The sequence below is a fragment of the Protopterus annectens genome, chromosome 1.part0, assembly GCF_019279795.1.
Source record: "Protopterus annectens isolate FY-2018-M chromosome 1.part0, PAN1.0, whole genome shotgun sequence".
Lineage (NCBI taxonomy): Eukaryota > Metazoa > Chordata > Ceratodontiformes > Protopteridae > Protopterus > Protopterus annectens.
Window position 1 is genome coordinate 865042396 of NC_056725.1, and position 13412 is coordinate 865055807.

Here is a 13412-nt window from a genome sequence, read left to right on the forward strand (position 1 = left end):
CTACCACTTTCCTTTTTGCCTATCTACCAAACCTTTTTGCTTAATCTTGCATTCTAATCATCCCTTCTCTCCTCCTATCTTATATATGCACTTCCCTGTTCTTCTCTGCTGCCTCCATTTACCATATACATATCACTATTACCTACTGTCTCACCCTAACCACATTTCTACTTTCCTCTAAATACCTACTTACCTGACCTTGCTCTGCTGCTTCTAGTATCTCAGATTGCTCATCCATACATTTTATCTACCCCACCTACTTGGCCCCTTCTTAATCTTTCCATAACTTCTTTTATTCTAATATTTACCATGCCTCAGATAAAACCTATCATCTCACTCACTTTCCTACTACATCTGGTTTCCTTAGCCAATTATACCACCTCTTATCATTCCTATTATGTCACAACCTAGCTCTCTCCTACTGTGCCCATTATGGAGAACATTAATCAGTATAGAGCCATTGTTCTCATCTCACCACATCTTTTTAATACCTCTACTTCTCTTATTTTCTCTTTTGGATATCTCCACACCCATATCCATGCTTTTAACCTTTACAAACATTACAGACTCCTTGCCAAACTAAAACTTCTTACACTCCACTCCTTGACCCAAATTAAACTCCAATCTGACATCTACCCTAACCCAGGCTCTACACTTTCTGCATCCTCTAACTCACTTCCTCTAAACCCACACACTGCCATTTTCCCTCTCCACCATCCAGCTGTAAGAAGAAGTAACTCTGACCTATTCATAATTAACTTCAACCTTAGGAGCCTTCTCAACAAAATTAATGAATTTCATGCTTTCATTGCACTTTACTCCCCATATAGCTATAATTACTGAAACCTGGTTAAAGGCACATATAAAAATGAGGAAAGACTTTGTAATGGGTATTGTATAGTCAGAATTGATAGATTAACCAAACATGGTGGTGGCATTGCCATAATGTTTAAAGACACTGTCAGCCTAGTAAAACTAAATTTCACTCCACCAGACCTCCTTAACAGTGAAGTTTTAACTATGCACCTAGATATAAACACCCACAAGTCTATTATCATTATAGCTGTCTACCTCCCTCCTGCTAATAACCTCACTAACATTGAAACCATCCTAGAATGGGCCTGCTCCAATTTCACCCAGGAAACTACAATACTTGGGGACCTTAACCTAGATTGGCTTACCTGCTCCTCCGAAACTCCCACCAGCTTCACAAACTTACATAACTTCTGTCAAAACGTTAACCATCCTACACAGATTGACAAGCATACTAATAGGCAATCTGTACTTGACTGGATTCTGACAAACAAATCCAATATTACTTATAATACTGATTGTCTTCCAGATACCCTAAGTGATCACTCCTCAAACTATCTAATCAGAAAATGTAAGCACAGGACCAGCAACATTACATTCCCCTATATATGTAATACAAAACATTTCTCCCATTATATTCAACACACTTTAACAACAGTATGACTGGTCACCTCTAAAAACCCTACAGTTGGACCTTGCAGTACAGTACTTTAATAATGCTTTCCTGCAAATACTCACTAACCTAGGCCCAGTCAGGAAAATTCACACTAAAGCCAAACAGTTGCCTTAATCTAAGGGACAAAGCCTGGACTCTTTTTCTAAATTGTAGAAATATAGTAAATATTGTCTATCTTGCCTCCTACCAACAACTGAGAAATCAAGCCAAAAATCAAATCAAACAAGATAAAAAAAACTTACTTTCAGTCATGTCAACTGAAATACCAAAATAACTCCCAAAATTCTGACAAACATTAAACCTCCCTCTTAACCTCAGAAAACCCACTACCCCAGCCCCAACAACTTGCAGTTCTACAGGATGCATAGGCCCACATTTTAATACCCACTTTATTATCTCAATTATTAAACAATTCTACTAAGTCTTATCTTACCATACCTACCCCCAACAACCTTAATGCCACCTTTTTCTCTATTCAGCCTATTCAAACTAGTTACATAAAACATCTCCTGGATAAATTAAAACCATGTACTCCAGCTGCTGATCAACTACCTGGTGATTTTTTAAAACTTGTTGTCAACATCCATCTCTTACCCTATATCCATCCTAATAAACCTCTCTATCTCTGAACAGTGTATACCTCTTTTTTGGAATATTTCTCATGTCATACCCCTACATAAAGGAGGCCCCTCTACTGACCTTACCAACTGTAGATCAATCACCATTCTCTCTTCACTTTCCTCAATATCTCAAAAGCCTTTGACATTGTATCACATCAAATACTTCTCAATAAACTTGCTTCTTACAGTTTTAGCCTAGAATCCCTTAGCTGGTTTCATAGCTGTCGCTCCAACTGGAAACAAGCCACCTTATGGAATAATAAACTCTCTCCACAACTCCCCATCACTGTTGGTGTCCCACAAGTCTCCATCTTTGGCCCTCTCCTTTTCATTATTTTTACCAATGACCTTTGTTCTGCTGCCAACCCTGCCTCATTTATTCACTACGCTACACCTAAAGAAATCCCAATCCCTCCGAGCTGCACGCTCTAGGGACCTAAACCTTGTCACCACAATAAACAGGACATGCTGAAGGGATAGATTCCTGTCCCAGAGACTTCCTATACTCTGGAACAAGCTACTCATCTATGTCAAGCAAAGTTCTTCATTAGCACTCTTCAAGAAAAATCTTGGTGAGTGGATGGGAAATAGGAAATACACCCCGGGGGTCACTTCTTTATCTGTGCTCGACATTGGCACAGGAAAATAACTTTCTTGGGTGGCGTAAGCCAGGGAACCTTGTTGGCTAGGCTTACATAGGCCATTGGGCCGATAGCCTAGTACCTACCTATGAATGCTGATGATACCTCCCTCATCTGCTCTGCCCCTTCTATCAAAGAACTTCAAGAAAAAATTTAGGTTGCCCTCTAAAACATTGAAAACTACTTTTCAGGTCATCAGCTCGTATTAGACCCATTAAAACCAAGCTCATGCTTTTTACCAATACCACTATAAAAATAAGCAAACTCCCCTCTCCATCTATTCCTCCAAAGGCACAAAAATAGAACCAGTAGAACAAACAAAACTACTCTGTGTCACTCTTGACAATGGCCTGAAGTTTGGTAAACACATAGTTTTAACTGTCAAAAAAGTCCATACAAAACTTGGTGCTCTATCTGGGGCTAAACTGTGTCTTACCAATTATGCCAGACTTACAACAGCTAGAACCCACCTCTTATCCACCCCTTTCTACTGTTCCCAAACATTCACCCACCTCCGTAAGTCCGATTTGAATAACATTGAATTTTTGCTATAATAAAATAGCCAAATTTGCCACTAACCAGCCTCACAGATCACATCATTGCACTGCCCTTTGCCATCTAAACTGGAGTGAATTCCCTAACTTACTATCCCTCAATCAGTTAAGTTGCCCACACAGTCATCCATAAAACCCGACAACTGTCCTGTTCTAACCGACCTTGTCCAACCCTACACTAACCTCAGGTCAGCTGATAAATTACTGCTCAATGTATTTAAGACCCATAACTTTCACGGAGACTCCTTATACTCTCATAAAGTAGCCAAATCTTGGAATTCTCTTCCTTAGCATATTCTCTCCATCCCTGATTCACATACTTTCAAACTTCTTTTAAAAGAATACTTCTCAGATCATTGGCTTTGCTCCTGTACATCCCCAGGCTAACGCACGCCCAATTTTTCTTTCCTCTGTCTACACTCACTTTCTCTCTCTCATTCTTTTATTTATGTTGGCATAATTTCTTCTTCCTTCCTACAATTCATTAATACTTATTTTTTATAAATATAATCTGTTGAACTTGATTCAATGTTTTCATTACTTGTAATATATTGTTATATCCTGATCTTGGTTTTACCTCCATGTAAGTTTGATAAACTGTTTGTAGTTCTTAAAGCTTTCTTCAGCATTATTTGTGCCATTTTTTTTATATCATATACAAAATTGTTAAATTTAACAACTTTCTTTGGAGCTTTTCTTCCCGGTTCTCCACTGAAAATGGGTTATCTGGCCCAGTCAGACATTACCCGGTAATCAAATGTAAATAAATGATAAATATATTTCTCAGTATCTCTGTCAGTAGGAAATACTCCACAGAATTCATCCATGTTTGATCAATTGATAGGTTTCTGTCTTGAAAACACCTATTGTTTTGACTTAAGAGAAAAAGACGAGTATAATTTTCTTCTTCAAGACTTTAGTACAGTGTTGTTCTGTAACTTACCAATGAACACTGAACTGCTATTTGATACACTTTTGTGCTGAATTTGAGTGCATATCCTACGAGCAGTTTTGCATACTGGCAGTGTTTGCTTCAGGTTTCAGATGAATCACTATGCATGAAGATATATTTATAGAATTATGAGTCTGAAGTTCTGTTTCTTGTTGTTGTGTGGTCCTGTTAGTTTGGCAGTTAAAGCAGTGGATTAAGGCTATGATCTGTTAATGAACTGCATCCTGCGGTCCAATGTTTGATTCCCACATCTTCCATTTTCCTACTGTGTAACCTTGGGCAAGTCACTTAACCAGAAAGTGCTTTGGAAATTTGGTCTAGGCTCTCAATAGTCTCCTAGGCTGCATGCCTAGTAACTACCTATAATCCTTTTCAGTGTTTCACTGTAACATTCAGGGGTAGATGGCTGCTTAAAAGCTGTCTCCTTGTGCATATTGATATACTTATACATTTCATCACCACTTTGTGACCTCTGTTCAAGAGTATAAATGCACAGCCATTTTTTTGATTTCCTTGTACTGCAGATCTCCCATTCCCTTCATCATTTAATGGTACTGTGCTTGCTTTCCATCAGCCTGATTTCCTTTTTATTGTGTGACTGTTAGAATGCAGAACGCTAAATATTGCCTTAACAGCAATGTTGTGTGGAGTTGGAGGATAGCAGCAGCATCTTTGGCATCCACTTCCCTTGCTGTACACCTCAGCATCTTATTAGCATACACAGCAACTCTTTCACATTATACTGCATGATTCAGCTTAGTGTCATTACAACCTGTAGATCTCTTTCTTTATCAGTTTGCCAAGCATGTATGCATACGAAGAGTCCCCCCACATAAACCCTACTAGCACTTTTCTAGGTAAAATACTAAGTGCTGCAATCTGTATTGAGACTCTTTCAGCAAACCATGACTACTAAACCCATTTTGGTATCTTTCACATGTAAGTGAAGGGTTATTGCCAGCAGAATTTACTGACATTTTTGCTAAACAGATTCCCCCTCTGTTGCTTTCTTCTGGTTACATGGACAGTTTCTTGTCTATTTCATCATTTTGGGTCCCATCCCACATATCCTTTAATTTTCCTAGTGCCTTTTGTGACACACAGTGTTGAGGGCTTTGCTGAAATTCCATCACAAAATATTTGCAGAATTGTCCTTGCCTGCTACATGGTCAGAATAATCAGATGGCTGGATTAAGCTGCACTGACAAGTTCTCTGTTATTTACAGCCATGCATTTGGCCATCAGTAAGAGAACTAACAGTAATTTACTGTACTAGTCTCAACCACAGAATCTTTTGTGTAGCCTTTTGCATGACTCATCGTCATTGTCATAGTTCCCATGTAGACTGCTTTTCCTGGTGAGGGTCATGGGGTAGAAAGCTAAGAAGACAGATCAATCTTTTTATCCACAACACCAATCTCCAGCTCATAATGTAGGTTCCTTAGATGTTCCCAGGCAAGTGTAATCCTCCAATGTGTCCTGGGTCTGTACTTTGAACTTCTTTCAGCGAGCTGCATCTGGAGGTGCCCAGATCATCATAACTTTTAGCTGATTGCTATGAACATGATGGAGAGCAGTGGCTGTACTCCAAGACCCTTCTAGATTTACAAGATCTTCACTTAATCATAGAGAATGAGCCCAGCTGTCCTGCAGATAGTATCATACAACCTTCTTGCTTGATTTTAATTATTTTTAAACATCTCCTTTCCAGAAATGCATTCTGCTGCCAGTTCCTCCCCAGAGAATGTCTTTAACCTGCCCTTCATCCTGTACCCAACCCCTTTTCTTGGGTCTTGGTTTTGTGGACAAACGTTGATTACTTTGTGGTAACATCCCTAAATGCCTCTTCCTTATTCCTTTGAACATCTTCCTTTTTTTTATGAACATGTCTAACCTTTTTCTTTAGCCAGGTCAGTCTATTCCTTATTCCCACTCTTTTTTGCTTTGCTGATATGGGATTTAATTCCCTTCCTATGCCTACCTTCTAACATGTCTGTATATCTTCTACAGATCTTTGTTTTAACACCTTTCCTTATTTATCACTGAGTTACCAAAAAGGCCAATTTTTTCCATTCTGTAATCACAGACCTCTCTTCTTTGGCATTTCTCTGTATTACCCCAGGGATGGTAAATCATATGGTACCATGATGTCTGTTGACTAATACATCTTTCACCTCAACTGCTGTTTCCCCGTCTGCATTGATTAGGACTAGGTCAGAGATATGTCACTTCCTGGTTGGATCCTCACTTTAGTATGAACTCTGTAGTTCAAAAGATGTTCACAGAATATGCATGCATTTACTTTGAGGTGCACAGGTCATGCTTTGTTTCATTTGGATACTTGATTTCCATGAACTCTTTAGCTGAAAAGAATCAACATTTTTTTTTCTTGGAAGTGTTGCATAGCTCCTTGATGTTTTGGAGCTGTCACCAAATTCTCATGGCTAGAAGAGGATTGTCCAGCCAGCAACAGATGTAGTAGAAAATATTGGATTCTGGGTAGTTTTTCAAATGCCAATCATGTGAATACAGTCTGCATCAAAACAACTGGTTGTTGTGAAAACCTCTAAGGCACGTGTTTTGTGGTGGCCTAGACATAAGCATTTACATAAAGGCCCATACCTCCTTGCACCAATGTTGCTGATATAATCCATTCCAGAGGGTTACTCCTTCCCTGGGGTAGGCAGAAATCCCTTCTTGTAGAAACCCTCTGATGGATAATGAAGTTTGGTCATTTGGCTGAAAAGCACAAACTGCACAAGTATTTATTGGCACTTGACATACTTCAAGAATATTAAATCTTTTCAACAGAAAATAATTAGTCTGCCTGTGGAGCAAGGAATGTTACTTCATTCAGGAGTACAGCTATTGCCCATTGAAAGTTCAAATGTAACAGATAGTATGGGACTTTTGTAGGACACAAATCATTAGCCAATTTGTTTAGAAGCAAGTCTGTGGGCACAATAAAAACCTAATACATTACTTGGTGTTAACACTGTTATGTTTTCAGTTGTAATGCATATTTTCATAGTATGGCCTTGTTTGACAGTATGAACATCAAATAGAGCTCTCACTATCATTTTTGCTTTTATTCTGAAGTTGTACAATATGGAATTAGAATATATAAATTTGGTGTGAGCGTAGGTAGCAAAGCCACCAACATCATATTACCTTCCCCTTAGAAAAGCATGACCCTAAAAGATGGATTTGAGGTTAAAGCTTTGACACGTCTGATTGAGCTTTCTGTGTTCAAAGTTATGTGAAGCACCTTACATACACTGCTTGCTTGACTTCAGAAACACTGCTTTATTGCACTGAATCTATTCAAAAACAGAAGAATGTAACAGTTGTATATGACTATTATCAGATATTCAACTTAAGTGGCAAGTGAGGTCTGCTATCTGGGGCTATGGACAATTTCTCCTATACCCAAATAAGCTACTCCTTTTACAGCTATATTTCACAGGGCCTTGCAGGTTTCCACCTTAAATAACTGGAAAATTAAAGCAAAAGTTTATTTAAAACAGGCAGCCAGCTTCAGAAAAATTGTAGTGCAGCTTAGATTAGGCCTACACTTGACTATAGCTACAAAATAACTTTTGCTGGCTAAACTTTATTTTATAATTTAATCAGTACTTGGAAAATGGGCAAAATTATACAAAGATGGCTTATACTGTTTTTGGGGACTAGTGCTTCTCTGACTTTAAGGGATTCGAACAGTGTTCTATGTAAAAATTTTCATCAGGTTCATGAATTATTACTGATTCTAGCTTGTACTGCTTGAAACCACCCTAGGGAACTAAAACAAAGAACAGTGTTCATCATTCTCACTGTTGCGATAGCTTATGGGCAGTTTCCTGCCATGGATGCAGTACCCAACCAGCTTCCTAAAGCTCTAACTCCCTCTTGCACAGCCACTCTGGCTGCTTATAGGCTAAGTCCTTATGAGGGGATCTATAAAAGCAGCCAGATTAACTAAAAACTGTCAGTACTTTCTTGCCATCTTGTGCAGATGGATGTCTGAGGTTTCTGTGTTTCAACAGTTTGCCAAAACTTCCTATCAGACAGATAAGATCCATTTTGGGGACCCCTTCCACACATATAAGTAATAGTTTTATTATATTTTTTAGTGTTTCTAATGTTTTTAATGGAAATTGCATTATATCACTTTAAGAATACTGGCATTTCAGGCAATTCCATAGACATTCCCTGATTACCATTATTGTTTCTCTAGGAATTTCTTTCTAGTCATAAACTGTCATATTGTGCCCTGTGGCGTAATCCATGTTTATCTAGTTTTATAAAATATTTTAGACAGTGTGAAAGTAATTTTCTAGGAGAAAAATGGTCCTTTATGTGAATGTTTACGTCTGCGTATACTTTATGTGGATTTACAGGGCAACGAATTTCTGGAAATCTCTTTCTGTATTGACAGGAAAATTTTGTGTGCCACCTGTTTAACATTGTTTTGGGGAATTTATCACTATTTTGTAATTGTGTAATGATAAAAATCACTGTTCAGCCGCGTAGATAGGAGAAGCTTCCAAGTTAAAATTTCTGGCAAGAAAGCGTTTAATAAACAGATTAAAATCACAAAATTACAAAATAGCTGTTAGAGAATAAGCGCTTGTTGTGTGTATAGATATATATATATATATATATATATATATATATAAAACTTTAAAATTGTATACATGATTTCTTAATTCTGTAAATAAATGGACCAGAAAAAAAATACCCCTACTCTTTCTGATGAGTCCTATGGGATCTTTAATATCAGCCTGTCCTGTCACCACCTCAGGCAGCAGGGTCCTTGGCTTAATATGTTATCCAAAGGATGGCACACTCAGATATGCAGCAACATCCCACCCCTTTGTTGCACTGCCATGTTAGTATTGGAATATGAATACAAATACCTCCTGTGGGAATAGAACCCAAACTCTTTTGATCTTCAAGAACTGAATGCAAATGTGCTACCATTTGAGCCCTTGGAAAGTATGCTTACTACCTTATACCTCCCATAAAAATAGGCTGTGCCTAAATATAATTAACCTTGTAAAAAAGTAAACAATATAAGTAAAATACTTAAAACATCTCCACCTGAGGTAGCTGCCCCTGTCCTCACCTGCAAGAGGGTATGTGATGCCCCTGCACTGGCCCAGTAATCATGTAGCTTCAATTCTCACCACTAGCACCAGTGAGGGACGTGCAAATTGGGAAGATGACAAGTACACACACAGTAAAGTACAATTTCCCTTAAGAGCACACAGAGATCACAGTCAGTCTGGGTCTGGTTTCTCCCTCCTTTTCCAGAATCCCAATACAACCCCCCAATTGCACAGCTATAGGGTTAAGATTTCAGCCGAGTGGTCAAGCCAAAGCCTCGAGCACCCTCTTTGTCCAACCAGTGCTTCATGTCCTTGGCCAAGTAGCTGACACACACACACACACACACACACACACACACACACACACACACACACACACACACACACACACACACACACACACTTTGAGATTGGATTTATATACAAACACACAGACACTCCTGGGGAAAACTGGCACAGGTTCACTAGCTATGCACCCTTCTGCCCAGACTGTAAGGTAGTACCAGCTGCCACAAATCACTCTTATCAGCTGCTATAAGGCCCTTCCCAAAGGGTGACCAATTCTATTGTGTAATGTTACTGTTATCCAAAGGGTAAGTATGTCCAAGACTTTTAAGGCTATTTAGGAGTGGTCTGTACAGTGTCACCAAATACATATGCAAGTACTGTAAGAGCTTACATATCTCTAAACAAACCAGCCACAAGTGAAAGGTTTAAATATATTTAATAATAATTAATAAAAGAACAAGACAATACTGAGTAACTCAATACAGTGACAATAGAGAGTTCAGAATCACAGGAAATATTTTAAAACAACATTGCAGGACAGTCTCACATTAATGCAGAAAACATCTAAACTAATCTTACTAAATTCCTATCTATCTCTAAGATAAATCACTGTAATCTAAGTCTTACTTACATAGCAACACGCAGGCAGAAGTGCTGGGTGAATGTTTCTAGGTCCAAAGACAAATACAAAATACACATATTCACTCTCTGAGATAGTTCTTAAGTTACTATCAAACATTACTGCTGGGTTATCTCAGATTACATCATTCTTTCTCACCTCTGCCTTCAGTTCCCAGGCTAACAGAAACTTAAAAATGTAGCACCTCTGTGTCAAAAATACTTATCTCTCAGAAGTTGGCCTAGAACTGGAAGTCATAAAACAGTTAAACACGTTTACATTTTGAAACCTCTAATTATTTCTATTTCCAGACAATAGAAGGAACTCCTGTCTGTAGACATTCTGTCTCCTAGCTGAGATAAACACCATTGTAAAACTCTCTGCTTTTCTTGAGGGTTTGCAAGTTAACTCTGTATGTTCCAGCCTCTACCATCAAAACATACATTTGCATAGGCATATAGTTTGTACACATTTCTGCTCTTTTCCAGCAGGGTACACTGTGGTTACCTTCTTGAAGCTCAGTACATAACATACAGTTCAACACATACCTCTGCACCAATAGTTTAATATACACATAACATATAGTTTTCTTACATTTGTAAGACAAGCATACAAATCATATTACTATTCACAGATGACATAGAATTATTTACAAAATTCCAGCTAGCTGGATTGGCAGCCTTCACAGGGTAGTCCACTTTTTCCAGTAGAGAACCAAGAACTCTGATTTGGATGTGTTACTTTTCATCATTCCAGTGCACAGTGAACACCAAAGTCAGCATCAGTAACAATAAAAACATCTACAAACAAAAAAGACGTACATCTTTCCTGTGGCAAAATTCACAATTCTTCAGTGAGTTGCATAATATTTAGGGTATCTTTCAAATTTCATTGTAGGGATACTCTTAAGACAATTCTAATAAAATGGAAAAAGAAGTAGGATGCTTAGGCAGAGTAAGGGATAAACTTGGGTCAAATGCTTGCAGTCCTTTCTGTTCAGACACTATAAAGATGATGCTCATACTCTAACATGATCTGCAAGAGAACGGGGGATACTTTTCTTCCTGAAAGAATAATGCATTTGTTTTTTTGTTTGTTTGTTTTTTGTTTTGAAGGTGTGAAAAGGTGGGTCGAGGAAGAATGTGAAGAGCCTGGCATACAACACTGCCCAAAAGGGTAAGTAAAGCAATGTCCACTGGATCATATAGTACATTAAAGCAAGGAAGCATTTTAACCAAAATGTGCAGCACTGACTGTTGAGAGAAAAAGAGAAAATAATGTATGTTATATTACTGTACTTAATGTCATTATATCTGTTTTAGCTATAAACTACTGGGCAGTGTGTAACTAAAGCAAATATGTCACTCCCTATTACTGTTTTATATGGATAAAACTAAATATATTGTTTAAGAAAGTGTTTTCAAAGACCATGGAATTAAGAAAAAGGCTCACTGCTCATGGCAATTTAATTGCCTGGTATATGTTTGTCTATTGCAGTTATAGCCACAAATATAATGATTTCATTATTGGCTCATTTGGGTGAATCGCACAATAGCTCTGTCAGATGTGACTGCAGTAGAATTCTCCCTAGTGGCCCATGCATCACATTAGCAAATGATTACCCTTACACAGTCTCTCACAGACACACAGACATTCCCCCACACACACACACACACAGGCTCTCTGATGTTCTTTGTGTTTCACTGTTGCAGTCATTACATTTGGGTTATCTGCTTGCAGGTAGCCCTCAGTCGGCCTGATTAACAAAGTCTTGGGTCCTGTGTCAGTTGCCGTCTCTTCTTCCATGACATCAGATCATCAGGGGTATAAAACATGCATCCAACGCCATTACATCAGTTTTTCTTGCCCCAGATGTCAGGTGCCCCCCTAATGGGAAGCAACTAAATATAAAATATGTAGCCGACATCATTATATCAGTCTTTCTTGCTGTGTGGTGCCCGAAGCAGAAGCAGTTCGCAAGTGCCAGTCGGCCGACTCCTGAAATTTTCGTTTTCGAGTTTCAGAACCGGTCTTCAACTAAAGCAAAGTACTCCATTGGGGAAACTTTTTCTTGCTCCTTACCGATGTCAGTAAAAGTTAATAATTGCATTACTTGTGGAAAGCAAGTACCTCATAAAGATTTTCATTCATACTGTATTCCTTGCCTAGGCCCTGACCACGATATACCTTGCTGTCAGTTTTGTGCTTTATTTAATCAGTGCACTATCCGTCGTCGGTATATTTTCACCTCTAAATATTTCGGTTCTCGATTTAATTATCCAGAAACGTTGTCAGTTAGCCATCCGACTACCGGGATTCCAAAAAAACGTAAAGATAAAGACAGAGACAGGCCGGCGAGGTCCAAAACTGTCGATGACACTTCTCCTAAGCCAGTTGCCAGGTCGCCGGTACTCAGTGAGGTGCTTTTGCAGCCCCTAATACCCGCTACTTCTGATTCGCAGGCCTCTACTGAGACCCATTTGGAGTCCGGTATGCCGCAAGATGCTTCAACTATGGAAACCGCGGATGTCTCTACCTTGGATGGGTCCAGAGCCATTGTGCAGGCACCGGCTTCTGATGGAGTATTCAGGCCAACAGACTTGCATATTAAACTGATGCCTCCTTCTTTTCTTAGGTCTAAATCTCGATCCATGCCTAAAAAACCAATGCTCAGGCCTCTATGCCTAAAAAACAAATGATAAGAATGGCTTAAAATCTATTAACTCTAATCAGGGGTAGCCAACCCCCCACCCCCTCGAAGAGGCCTAGGACTGAAGTTGATTATGAGTCTTCTGATCAGGATTCTGTTTTTTCTGATTCTTCTGATGATCTGGATTTGCTTTTATCTACTTATGAAGATTCTGATGCAGAGGACTGCATTCCCTCTGCCTCCTCTCCTGAGGATTTTTCTTTTGGGGAAACCTTACATACTCTAAGGGAGCATTTCCACTGGGAAAGCCAGGATTTTTCAGATTCAAAAAAGAGGCTTAGGGATTTCCTTCTTCTACCTCAGCATAGGCCTTTAGCTATTCACCCTGTACTAGACATTGTTGATGATGCTTTTTTGGAATCTGGTTTGGCCCCTGATCCCCTGCTTCCTGCTCCCAGAAAACCTGACCGGTACTACAGGGTCCCTGAGTC

General features: G+C 38.9%; 1 protein-coding gene across 1 annotated transcript in view; it reads left to right on the plus strand.

Annotated features, from left to right (window-relative positions):
* The window catches only part of ENPP1 (ectonucleotide pyrophosphatase/phosphodiesterase 1), a 1288649-nt gene that overhangs the window by 385082 nt on the left and 890155 nt on the right, over window positions 1–13412 (plus strand). The window contains exon 5 of the mRNA XM_044063702.1: window positions 11387–11447. Within this exon, the coding sequence (XP_043919637.1) occupies window positions 11387–11447 (61 nt within the window). The remainder of the gene's footprint in view (window positions 1–11386; window positions 11448–13412) is intronic.